Source organism: Crotalus tigris, unplaced genomic scaffold (assembly GCF_016545835.1).
Source record: "Crotalus tigris isolate CLP2741 ecotype Arizona unplaced genomic scaffold, ASM1654583v1 scf7180000018477.2129921, whole genome shotgun sequence".
Taxonomy (NCBI): Eukaryota; Metazoa; Chordata; class Lepidosauria; order Squamata; family Viperidae; genus Crotalus; species Crotalus tigris.
In genome coordinates this window covers 1,523,639-1,537,313 of record NW_024097029.1, presented here as the reverse complement: position 1 = coordinate 1,537,313, position 13,675 = coordinate 1,523,639, and the positions used below count along the sequence as shown (strand labels likewise).

Below are 13,675 nucleotides of genomic sequence, written 5' to 3'. Positions count from 1 at the left end.
GTTTGCTTTTGGTTTAATCTGTTGAATGAACTACACTGGCTGGGTTTATACTTCATCTTGTGTAACAAATTAAAAACAGCAAAGCCAAATAAGTCACATTCTGGTTTAGCAGAGTCTCTAAACAGTTACCATGTTCAGTAATTCAAGTTCTTTTCCTTTAAAAAACATTTATTGTTCCTCTTCAGTGTTTAAGACTATTTTAGTAGTGTTGATGGAAGTTCCCCTAATCTAAAAGATCTTGAATGGTCATAAGATGCTGTACGCAACTTGGAAAAACTTTCCATAATTCTTTGAAAATTCATTGTGTTCCACTATAGGCGCTCTCCCTCCCTCCCTCCCTCCCTCCCTCCCTCCCTCCCTCCCTCCCCTCTCTCAACCCCTCCCCCCACAAGCAATAATTTAAAAGTGGATGTAATATTTTTATGTTTTTCATTTTAGGAACCACGACACCTTCAGCTTTTCAGTGAATTTAGCAGTAGCGACATATATATGTCTTTGAGAGGCAAAAAGATATCTGGAGTGCCAGTCACTTTTGGGTTCTGCTTCAAGGTAAGAATTTAGCATTTTAATAAGAGCTAAACCCCTTTTAGCGAATTAGTGGTCCCCCCCCCCAAAAAAAATGCTAAGACACTTTTTGATGCAGGGAAAAACACTAAGAAAAGAAGAGATTTTGTTTGTGAAATAGGAGAATTAGTGGCTTTTATTTCAACAGGTATAGTCTTCAAGATATGCATTAATGCTAAACAATATGCTGTGGCCTTCTAGCCTTATAAAGCAGGAGGAACCAGAGACCTGAAATACCTTTATGCAGACAGTGAGCAAAGTAGGACCTGTTGGATGACAGCAATTCGGTTGCTGAAGGTAAATGTCTTCTCTTCTTCTGTGCATTGTCTTCATCAATTGTTTCTATAGTTACTGTTCACAATACATTTCATTCTTCTCTTTAGCCTCTGGGTAAAAGTGGTATTTTTAGCCTTCTAAAGCTCAGTGTTGCATGTGTATATTTCTCATCTGCACAATTATTTAAGTAAACAATGTTTACTTAAAACATAAAAACCAATTAGAATTAGAAAGTAGCACCGCAAGGATGTAAGACAAAAATGCACAAAGTCCTTATAGAAATATGAAGTCAAAGCTCACTAAAACTGATGGGAAAAGAGGAAGCTCTTAGCTTAGAGCAGACCCTAAATTGGGTGCCAGGCCTGCTTCCCAGGGAGGGCATCCTGTGAGGGAGAACTAGAGCTGAAAAAGCACGGCCATAGAGCAACCCACTCAATCTTAGAAGGACGGCCAGACTGCATGGACAATGCAGCAATGTTTGGAAGAGACATTCCTTTTGAAGAAGTGGAAGGAAGCTGTGGGAGAAGTGGATCACTTAAAATATGCCTTGCATATTTAGTCAAAGAATAGCCTGAAAATGAAAAGGCCATCAAAGGATGCACAAGTAATTTACATGCAAAAGCTCTGTCACCAGTTTCAGATTATCAGAGAAGTGCTTGTCACTGTTATTCCAAAGAACTAGTTCCAGATTAAGTGTTTTCTGATGAGGCCAGTCTATCAGGGCAACCTGGTCTACCCCCAAATATGGGACAGAGCATACTGCTTCCGCTTTCGCCTTTCAGCCCCAATCTAGGAGCCTTCACAGGCAGTTATGAAGGTTTTCCCATCCCATATTTGGGGTAGACCAGGTTTCCCTGATAAATCGATCTCACCGGAAAATACTTAATCTTCCCCCCTGCTATAGCTGACAAAGCAAGGAGAGCCCGTGGCCTAGAGTTTAATACATTTGCCTAACATGCAAGTGGCCCGGATTCGAATCTCAGAAGGGTATGGCTAGCTGATGAGAGCTAAGTAGTTAGAAATAACTATACTAGTCTCCCCTTAATTCTTTGTCAGTAAATTTAAATTTAACACACAACTATGGCAGCTCAAGAATATTTATTCCTTAAGAATGATGCTCCATTTATAGCAACCCTGTATTTTACCAACAGAAGGCAGCAGAGTTGCATTACATCTTTTAACTGGTAGTGATAGGAAACTTTCCATCTGAGACCATTTCATTCCAATAAAAGTGAATGTTAAAATTCAATTAAGAGGACTACATTGCTTCAGGCAGTTTAGATGGATTTTTTTATCTAAAATATACAGCATAGATTAGCAAATAATAAAATTTCAGCAGATGCCAGTGAAGTTAAATAGTCTATAAAAATATATTTTCATTGGAATGAGGTAAGGTTCACTGCTTACAATTGAACTAAGCTCAAAAAATCTTACCACAAAAACATCAGTAATTTGGTAGTTATTATACCAATGTTGATTCACACAATACACTAAGCCAAGGCTTTTCAACCTTTTCACCCATTGTACCACTTTTAGGATACAGCAATATCCGAGTACCACCAGTTGCCTAGCAAGGTTTCAAAAACTTGATGACCAAAAAAAAAGGAAAAAAGTGATGAAGTACAGGTAGTCCTCGACTTACAACAGTTCGCTTAGTGACTATTCGAAGTTACAATGGCACTGAAAAAAGTGCCCCCCAAGCCACAGCCGAGCAAGACACCTGCCTGCCCACCTGGCGGCGCTCTTCCTCCTCTCCAAGGTTTTCATTGCTGTGAGCATTTCTGTTGAGGATTGGCAGCGGGGATGGGATGGGGTGCGTGTGGTTTTTATTCCCCCTGTCTGATGGGTGGTTGCAGCAGGTTTTGGTCACTTCACATGACCCTGGGACACTGTGACCGTCATAAATATAAATCAGTTGCCATGCATCTGAATGTAAATCACAAGACCCTGGAGATAAGGCAACATTCCAGCTGATTGGTGCTTCTTCAGGGCTCAGCAGAAGCACCAGGATCAGCGCCAACCTGGAGCCTGGCGCTGATCCTGGCACTTCCACTGAGCCCTGACAGTCTTGAAGAAGCGCCAATCAGCTGGAAAGCAGCACTGATCCTGGCGCTTCCGCTGACCCCTGACAGCCCTGCAACTCCAGCCATCTCTTGCTCAGACTTGTGCGGTGCTGCCACCGGTTCAGCTCATTCCCCTCCCCCGCTACCACTTTTCTAGGATGGTCGCGTACCACCTGCCAGGTGCCAATGTACCACAGGTGGTACCCATACCACTGGTTGAAAAGCTCTGCAATAAGCCATATTGTGGTACTTGACTTATTGTCTGAAGACAGTTGTCTTAATGGCCTAATCACTAAACTTGTATAAGCCATGGTTTAAAGTAATATGTTAATCCAGTCTACATATTTCTGCCTTAGACCTGTGTGATTTCTTTGTTAATATATGTCTATTTGCTTTTTATTCATTCATTTTTAAAACATTGATAAACTGTATTACAATTTCTGTTGGGGTAAGGAAAACATTTCCTTTAGAAAAAAGTATTTTTCCATTTAGAAAAAGTAAAATTGGACACAGACTTTGGCCCATTATATATTTACAATAATATTTCAGGAGGGAAGTCATATTCAGTTTGTTGGACTGAATGATTTGTTGAACAAATTATAGTGACTGGGTTGCCATAAAGGGTTGATTTGTATATCATATTAAGCCATTGGCTTGGATCATATATTGCTCCTCAATTTATAGAAGAATGTAAATCTGATTGCAAAACCCACTCCTAGTCATATTATGCATAATTTGAGGGGTTCTCCTAGGACACGGGTGTCAAACTTGCCGTGTCACATGACATGTCCCGATGTGTCGCCACTTTTTTTGCATTACTGGAACTGGGGTGGGCGCAGCCTCTGCATGATGCAACCGGCCCACGGGCTGGCAGTTTGACACCCCTGTCCTAGGACAACATTTCAGGAGTTGTAGATAGCTTCAGAAAATAAAGTGAGAGAGCAAAAGTTTATCCTGTGAATAATCTTTTTTACTGATCATTCTTTTGGCCCAGACAAGTCAAACACAAGGCCTTGGGGCCGGATGCGACCCGCAAAGTGGTTTCATGTGGCCCACGAAGCCATCCTGGAAACAGTGAGGGAACGGCCCCCTCTGCCTTGGCCCTGGCCCAGGCCAGCCGGGAGCCAATGTACAATTTTGTGGTGGCCCTCTATGCTGAAAGGCATTCAGTCTTAGCTCCATAAGCCCCTCCCCACATGGCCTGAGAGGAACAGTGAGGTTCCTCCAGTGGACCATGCCACCCCCTTCTGCCAGAGACCCTCAGATCTATCCTACTCCTGCCCAGGCCCTCACAGGCACACTTGACGCAAATGGTGTAGAGCTGGCCACACCTACCCAGTAGGCCACACCCACTCCATCCACGCTTACCCAGTAGGCTGCACCCACCCTGGCCATACCCACCCAGCCCTCTGAGAGCAACTGCAATGCTGATGCGTCCCTCAATGAAATTGAGTTTGACACCCCTGTTTAAGCCAGTGTGCTGGCCTAGGTAAAAACCTTTTTTAAACATTAGAGTAACTCATGGTTTGCTTAACTAGAGCTTGTTGATTAAATCATAGTTGTTTGGGTTCACTCATCACACTAAGCCATAAACCACTACATGGGATGTAGTAGTTTAATTGAGATATAATAACTTAATGCAGTCAAACAGTTTAATGTGATTTGGCATACCTCACGGAATAAACTTCTAGAAAGATTTTGTTTCTTTTAAAAGAGAAGTGGTTCTAAGACTATCTTCCTCCAAATAACATATAGTTTTTCTAATCCAAAATAATTATTTTCTGTAATTGTTATTCTGTCCTGAGCAGAATGACCTGATCACATTTCCTGGGGTCTTAACAAATACCTCTTCAGCTAGCTTCTCAAGAGCACATTGTACAAAATAGGACTGGTTGTTTTCAAAACGCCTTTTGTTAATATTTTTCTCAAGCTGGTCACCTAATAGCACAAAACTATATTGTGCATAAAAAGGTTTTTAAGTAATTGCTTTTGTTATGTCGCTATTTAATCACCACTTAAGCATTTATCCAAATCCAATTCAGGATATGTTTAAAAGAGATGTTAAAACTGCAAATAGAGTTGGATTTTTCTGGGTGGGATCTGGAAACAAAACGGGAGCCTAATTCCATCTTGTTAGTATTTTATAAACACAAAAGCTTGTTCCCCTTTTGTTGTTAGTGTTGGAATCAATGAAAAACTGTTCCAGTGTATTACAGGATTTTTGTATTACTATTGTTATTGGCAAGCTGTAGGTTTCCTTAGGGATGTTCTTTCAGGAACATTGAAGTTTTCTGGGTCACCAGGTGGCCCTGTTTCTTTCCCTATAATCTACTTGTCAAAGAATAAGAACAAATCTAGGCAGACAGACTCCTTTTTCTCCTCCTGCTCATCTTAGTTTTTGAGATAGAGATCTGTTCAGTTATTTTTTTTTAAAAAAAGGAAACTTGTTATTTTATCACTTTGAGAATGCCTGGAAAAAAAATCTATAACACGGGCATTCCTATTGTTTTTATATGTAGCAGAATATCACCCAGCCCTTGTTTAAAAGAGATGGAATAATTGTGATAGAAGCAATTTTCTAAGTCAACATCCTCCAACTCTGGGTCTTTTAGAGATGTTGGTCTGTAACCAGTCATCTTCAATCATACAGCCTAGTGATAGAATTCACCTCTGTCTATCAACTGTGTCTATCTCAATTTATATAGCAGCCCATCTCACATTCATGTCTCTGGGCAACTAATAACAATTAAAAACAGCATGAAGTATATAACATTTAAAAATGCCTGACTAATCAGCAGCAAAGATTTTTTTTTATTAAAAACAAGAACAACCAACACAATCAATATAATCATTGCATAGGCTCTGCCACACACCCAAGTCTTCAACTCAGTGATGCAACTTGTGTGTAAGGCCTTACAAAAAGCAAACAGGTTTGGGTCCAATCTAATCTCTGGGATGGATGATGTTCCAAATTGACAGAAAAGGATCTCTTTCTGGGCTCTTCCAGATGGCAGTCTCTAATATATGAGACTCAGAGCATGCCTAGTGAGATGGATCTACATCAGGCATGTCAAACTCGTGACGTCACGTGACGTATTGCGACTTTTCCCCCATTGCTGGTAATGGGGTGGACGCGGTTTCGACGTGACGCATCCGGGCAGCAGCTTGACATGCCTGGTCTACATAATCAGGGAGAGGTAATCTTTCAAATAACTTGGCTACAGGAGCTGTGGTGGCCCAGTGGTTAGAATGCAGTATTGCACACCGACTCTGCTCATTGCCAACAGTTTGATTCTCACTGGCTCAAGGTTGACTCAGCCTTCCATCCTTCCGAGGTCGGTAAAATAAGGACCCAGATTGTTGGGAGCAATAGGCTGGCCCTGTAAACCACTTAGAGAGGGCTGTAGAGCATTATGAAGCAGTATATAAGTGCGGTTGCTATTGCATGCTATGTCTGTATTTCTATTTTAACAGTAGAATATTCTCAGATGGTTGAATTATATACATAAAATTGTAATAGTTCTTTGTTCCTTGTTTATAGTATGGAATGCAGTTGTACCAGAATTACGCACAGCCCTATCAAGGTAGAAGTGGGGGCAGTTTTCTTAGCACACCCATGGTAAGTATATTTAATAACAATTATTTAAACTGAAATATAAATACAACCTCTTGATTGTTGCATTATGTGGCCTCCTCAGGCAACTGATTTTGGAGAAAATGGAGGAGGTGGAAATGGTTTAGCTTGTTTATCGTTGCAGGATTTTCTGTTTTGGTTGTCAAAACAAGATGATTTCTCCACAGTGACTTATTGCCCGTATGCTTTTATTGATTTGGTTATATACAAATGGAATGAATAAGCAAAGAGATGAACTTATGAATTAATATGCAGTAGAATCTCTTAGACCAAGCGTAGTCCTCCAGTTACTAGTTTGGTACTCTTTATATAATTTCTACAGTTGTTTCTTCTTTCCTCCCCTCCATTTTCCTTTTCAGTTTATAGTATTTGGATTGTTTTTATTGTAGAGCAGGATATGAGTGAAAGTTTATTTGAGATAGGTTGGAGAATCATATGAATCTCTAAAGGTAATTGGAGCCACAGCTCCCCATCAACCCAGACCATTGGCTGGGGCCTATAGGAGTCAAAGTCTGTTCCATCCAGTGGGGCGAAAGATATTTACCTCTGTTGTAAATGGCATATTTAAAAAGCAGAATATAAATCTAAAAAAACCAACAACAATTCAACTTAAATAATGAATTCCATCTATTTTTAACCACCTTGACAGAATTGTTAGGAGTGTAATTCATAAAAATGAAATATCACTTGCTGATCTTGATAATGCAGTATCTTTCAGGCATAATCTTACAAAGAAATGGGGGGTATCTACTGCATCTAAACCACCTTCTGCAGAAAAGATGCCCTTCTTTTTTTACTTTTCTGTTTGCTAATCAATAGATTCCATGTTGATTTTGCCTGAGAATAATCAAGGGTATACTGTAAAATGTTTTTGGTAGATGCATTTAACACATTTTTTTTATCCTTTAGAGAAGTGTTTCAGAGAATTCTCTTGTCGCTATGGACTTCACAGGGAATAAATCCAGAATTATCGAAAACCCTACAGAAGCCTTATCAGTTGCAGTCGAAGAAGGTTTAGCATGGCGGGTATGAAAACTCCGTTTAAAGCCATTCTTAATGTTATGGTTTCTTGTTTAAAAATTTAGTGCTTTTCCTTTCTTTTTATGTAGAAAAAAGGGAGCTTACGTCTTGGTATACATAGCAGCCCCAGCACTTTGCAAAGTGTCCCCTCCACTGCAGGTATGCACCCCTGACAGATCTTGTAGAATAGCATGTGATGTCATCAATTCATTCATCATATACATGCATACATATACTCACAAACTGAAATCATAAAGCATGTTTATCTCAGTTTTATTGTGATGGAGATTGCTTTGGGATTATCAAGGGACAACCAATATGAACATTTTGTCTCTTTTGTATATGTGCCATGATGTGGAACTTATAGGGAGGGCAATGTTGCTTTTGCCATTTTGACAAAAAGATTCTGCAGATACTTTTCTGGGCAAGCAAAAAAAATTATTGGGAGGACCATAGAAGCAAGGCAATGAGAGAATGTTATATATCTTTATAAAATACATGTTTAGGGCAAGAGTCCCCAAACTTTTCTTCTTGTTGACTCTTTCATGAAATTTCAGATTATTGATTGATCCCCCTCCCCACCCAAACATCTATTATATGAAAATAATTTAATAAATACTATTGTAACAAATAGTACTAGAAATATTAATAATGACAATAATAATAGTTAGTCTCATCAACCTGTGAGGGTCGATACTGGCTACTTTGAGGAATCTTGACTTAGAAGGATACATTCTGTTGACTCAAGCTACTTAGACCATAGGGAATTTTGTATTTCCTAAATAAAACCACCAAGGATGACAAAATGAATACTTTTTTAAAAAAGGGGGGAACTGATACATGAAATAAAAATTACCAGCTGTCTTCAAAGAACAATTGAATCTATTCAAGTAATAGTAACTTGGAACCACTGGCTTTCCAGCACATTTTAACCTAGAGAAAACTATATGCTTCCAGAAGGCAATTCTAAGAAGGATGATAAGAGTCATCTACCAATATAAAAGGAGTCAAACACAAAGGGATCAATTTGAAAATTTGGCCAGTAGGTCATGATTTGATTTAGATCTTCAACTCTGCCTCAAACATTCAGCCTCAAGCCGCAAAATAAAATTGGGAATACAATTACAATTATAAAAGCAATTAGTAATTTAAAAGATAGCCTTTCAGACTTTTGACCGGATTAATTCAAATTGAGGGTGTGAGCCAAGTTAAATTCATATAATATATGTTCTAGGGCTTTTGAATAAAAAAACTGGAATAAAATGGATATCTCTGGCATGAAAAAAGCCCAGAATTGCTACAATACTATATTGGGCACTTTGGACTAGGAATTTGGCACACTCTATGCAGGAGCCACTTTGTGGAAAATAATCCCCAGATATTTGAAGCAGAATGTAAAGGTATATTACCTTATCCTAGAATCGTATGAGATAGACTTGATCTTGTTTTTAGCTATACACAGTTCACAACCGTGGTTTCATCATAAGATTTCTAGAGAAGAGGCACACCAACTGATTCTGAGGCAAGGATTGGTGGATGGGTAAGTTTCTCCCCTCCCTTGATATTTATATTTTGTGACTGGCTGTTTATGTTGCCCCACCTACCCTATGAAACTGTATCTCCCCCAAGATCCACATGACCCTGACCTGCTGGTCTTTGGGCAAGAACTTAAACCCTGACTCTTCCAGCAGATTCTGAGTTTTATGTGTGTTCCCACTAAGCACTGGCAGCAGTTTCATATAAGCTGATTTATTCCTCCCAGCATCCTTGACTTTTTTTAATGATGGCTGTTGTTTTAACCCTCTGTAGGATGCTAAAGTCACCAGCGAGTTGGCAGCCTTAAAATCAGTTAATCAATCAAACAAGCATGAAGTAATGGTAGTTCAGTAAGGGTACTACCTGTATCTGAAATACCTCTTAGCTTATTTTCAGTTTGTCCTAACTTCAGAAGCCCTCTACATAGACTCAGTTCAAGCCCCTTGACATGTCTGTGGATATTTTCAGTTATCCAGGTCATGGTTGTCCCAAAGATGCTTTTTCAAAAAGCAACTGGGCTTTCTTTGTTTTGCTTGAAGATGTTTCATTTCTCGTCCAAGAAACTTCTCAGTTCTTTAGCTGCGCGTTTCAAATCTGTTTTTAAGTTTTTACCTAATCTGCTGGAAGTCCACCATACTGTAGCAGGTTAGAGCTAAATTCACAATCCCACTCTTTTATGTAATGATGCACAGAGTGTTTTCCTTCAGAGAGGTCTCTGTGGCTTCCTCTTCTCCAGCGTCTGCTTCTGGAAATGGGCACTTCATTCTGCCTTTATAAAGAAATGTCAGAAGTGATTTAAACATTTGTGGGGTTGGAGGACACACCCACCCACCCATCTGCAAAAGCAGGCTTAGGACGTTGCTATGGTCCCGGGCTATTGCAAGCTGCCCAGGACCAGACTAAGCGGTGCCAGCCTGCGCGCATGCGCAAGGCGCGAAAGTGCGCCATTTTCTATTGTAACCTTTTTGCCCGGGGATCTATTGAATGTGAGAGAGGCCTGTGAGCCTCTGAGTTGTGTTGGAGTGAGCAGAAGGAGAATAAACAGTTGTTGGCTGCAGAATGCGTGTTCTTCTTTCACCATTAACTTGAGGACTTAACACCACCCATCCATACAAACCTTTACACACATGATGTTTGACCGTGAGACTAATGGTGAAATTGTCACACCTATCTTTGTTTTTAAAAGATTCCTATTGTTATCAGACTTAGTTTTATACGTCCTTTCAAATCATTTTCTTTTGCTTTCTTAAATACTATAAGTATCTATAAAGTCCATTGGCTAAGTCAGTTCCCCCTATGATTGATATTTTATTCTTTGGGGATTTTATCTGTTATGTTATGCAATTATATTACCAGCTAGTGCGGTAATATAATTTAAAGTTAGGAAACGTAAGGCCCCATCTTTCTTTGAATCCTGCAGAATTTTAAATTCTATTCTTGTTCGTTTTCGTTGCTCTGTATAAATCTCTTTATTCTTCTTTGCCAATCCTGCAAGATTTTGACTGAGATTGAAATTGGTGTCATTTGAAATACACAAATCATCTTGGGTAGTATGCTCATTTTTTTTGTCAAGATAAGATCTAGCAAGAAATTTTTCAGTTTGTCTAGCCTCAATATATTTTTCCCATAATTGATTGTAATTGTTCTGAAATACATCTTTGCATCCTGTCAAATGTAAATATTTATGTAATAAACTCCTAAGAATTTCATTGGATTTATTTATTTATTTGGTTATCTCATAACCAGACTTATTTTTTAAACAAAGCTCTTCTTCATCCGGGGTTAAGTATGTTGTCATTCTTTTCTTTTCTTTTCTTTTCTTTTCTTTTCTTTTCTTTTCTTTTCTTTTCATTGACCCAGTCTCTAGAGCATTCACCAAAGTCTTTGATTGTATTTCATCAGCTATCTTATAAACCTCTGTATTTACATAATGCTTAGGACTACATTGTCAGCATAATGTTTCAATTCTTATTTCTGACCTTGAATTTTAATCTCCAATATGTTTGAATCTTGTCCACAAAGATTTCTAAAGCAAATACGAACAATAAGAGAAAATGGGCACCCTTGCCTAGTGTTGTCATTTATTAGAAAATGTTTTTAAAGAAGTCAATTATGTTCATTTGGGGACTTTTTATGTTATCTCTCTTGAGCTTCATGTGGGTACAATAGCAAAAGATGTGCAATATTTATCACATTTTTATTCCCTCTTTGTCCATAGTGTAATGTAAAGCTCCATACTTTAAACTCACTTGGCAAATTTCCCTTTTCCTGACGTGGACCTGCTTAAGTTCATAGTGGATACTGCGACACATGGAATATAGCAATTAATGTTAATTATCTTTACTTTTTAAAAATAAAGAGGTAAAATAAAATTTGATAAGAAACATTGTTCTGGAGAAAATAGGAGGAGAAAGGAATATAACTCATCTCCTTGAGTTATTTATAAGAATAATAGAGGTAGGATAAAACAAATCTAAAAAAAAAAATTCTTTTGCTAGCACTGCAATGTCATTATTTAAGGACATAATTTCATATCTTGCTTGACCACATTTTCCTTTTTTTTTTTACCATAGAGTTTTCTTGGTACGGGATAGTCAAAGCAATCCCAGAACTTTTGTGTTGTCATTAAGCCATGGATTAAAAATAAAGCACTTCCAAATTGTGCCGGTAAGTATAGCTATTAAGGTGATGAATCAAATCTTTTGATGTTCTGTTTACAAGAACCAAATCCCATGGTTTTGCACTTTTCTATGAAAGAGAAGTTTCCAAACCAAAAACCATGTTTCTCATGAAAATTTTACTTTCTTATTTGGGATATCAACTTCTCATTATGACTTTGGTATCTGTTTTGACACATATCCCGATAAGCCTACATGGGACTATCATTCTAGCTTTTTCTTCCTTTGTATCTTACAAGGTATAGTTCATATTTCACAGAATTTGTTTTTTTGAGAGATGCATAAATAAAATTCATGCAGGAAAAAGAAATGTTTTATTAAATAAAACCTGAGATGCTGCTATCATATGTATCCATAATAGTAGTCTGCTTAATTGCCTGCTGACAGTACATGATAGATTATGGCAGAGGTGGCAAACCTATGGCACACGTGCCAGAGGCGGCACTCAGAGCCCTCTTTGTGGGCACGCGTGCCATCGCCCCAGCCCTGCCTCTCCCCACAGCCCCCTCCTCATCAGCAGCCCCCCCCCCAGAGAAGAGTCACCCCTGAGTGTGGAGCAGTGCAGCCAAGCACATGGCAGCTAGGCAGCAGGGACAAGATTCCACCCTCGCACCCCATGATGTGGGGCGTGGGTAGAGGGCGTGGCCACCATGGCACTGCAGGGCTGCCTGAGCGATCTGTGGTGGGCCCTGGAGGTGGTGGATGGCCTGGCAGGTGGGGTGGAGCGGGTGGGACGGAGCGATGTGGCAGGGGCGGGGCGGTTTTTGGGGCACTCGGTCTCTAAAAGGTTTGCCATCACTGGATTATGGACTTTCTCTCCCTTTGCAGTTAGAAGAGGAAGGCAAACTCTTTTATTCACTGGATGATGGTCACACTAGATTCTCTGATCTTATTCAACTCGTGGAGTTTTACCAACTCAATAAAGGAATTCTTCCTTGCAAGTTAAAACATTATTGTGCTCGAATTGCACTTTAGCTAAAATATCATCATGTCACCCAAGCTCACTAGAATAACAAATCAAGACAGAACATTACTTTTGAAAAAGCACTTTGTTATGAGAATGAAGTTTAAAAAGAAGTAATTGAATGTACATTTCAGCTTACAAAGAAGAGCTTCTATTTCTACAGAAAAACAAAATGCAGTACTTCTGTATTAGAGTTGATTAAGTGATGGTTAATCTTCCAAATATGAACTTCAAGCTGAAATGGTATAACTGCAGTGCTGGAATCCTAGGGAGTATTTTTCAAAATATAATAAATGTCTTTTTCACTATTTTTTTTCAAATGTCTTCTTTATTTTCTCCTTACAATTATTAAACAGCAAAAACATAGCCTGCCAACATAACTGTTAGCCTCCTAGGACTGCATCTGAGTACAGTGTAGAAATAGAACACTTACCCATTTATACTTTTGTTTACTACACCTTCCATTGATTTTTGCATATGATGAGATCATATGAACATAACCCATGCAATGCCATTTAAGCAATTTCTTCTTTCCCTTTACATCACCAAGATACAGAAAGATGACCCAGACATAGTTTGATGTGTTGTGTTCCAGATCATGGTTTCAGAATTTAGTAAGAGGTAAACATCAAAATCTTGGATAACACAGATACCGGGCAAATACAATAGCTATAGCTAGCTCACATTTTGATGATAGTACACATTTACAGTAAAAGGCTTTGCTTATCCATTAAATCTGTAGAGAGTAAGAAGGCAGCCTGTAAGCTTTCAGGTATCATAAACTACAAATCTCATTATTCCATTTAACGATTCACTGTATAGATTGAATGTAATTCAAAATAGCTAAAAGACATTTGACGTGTCCCCTTCATAAGGGTATTAATATGTTACCTTCCCATTCAGTACTTTTAATTGTCAAAACAACATTTATGTACAGGCA

At 38.8% G+C, this 13,675-nt stretch overlaps 1 protein-coding gene across 3 annotated transcripts in view; it reads left to right on the top strand.

Annotated features, from left to right (window-relative positions):
• The window catches only part of GRB14 (growth factor receptor bound protein 14), a 58,186-nt gene extending 45,144 nt beyond the window's left edge, over positions 1–13,042 (top strand). For 2 of the 3 annotated variants that reach the window (XM_039352785.1, XM_039352787.1), the window contains exons 6-13: positions 439–549; positions 766–861; positions 6,445–6,522; positions 7,447–7,563; positions 7,647–7,716; positions 9,010–9,097; positions 11,667–11,760; positions 12,600–13,042. In XM_039352785.1, coding sequence (XP_039208719.1) covers positions 439–549; positions 766–861; positions 6,445–6,522; positions 7,447–7,563; positions 7,647–7,716; positions 9,010–9,097; positions 11,667–11,760; positions 12,600–12,746 — 801 coding nt within the window. In that variant the 3' untranslated portion in view covers positions 12,747–13,042. The remainder of the gene's footprint in view (positions 1–438; positions 550–765; positions 862–6,444; positions 6,523–7,446; positions 7,564–7,646; positions 7,717–9,009; positions 9,098–11,666; positions 11,761–12,599) is intronic. The other variant, XM_039352786.1, reaches the window with a different exon arrangement.
• The last annotated feature ends 633 nt before the right edge of the window (positions 13,043–13,675 follow it).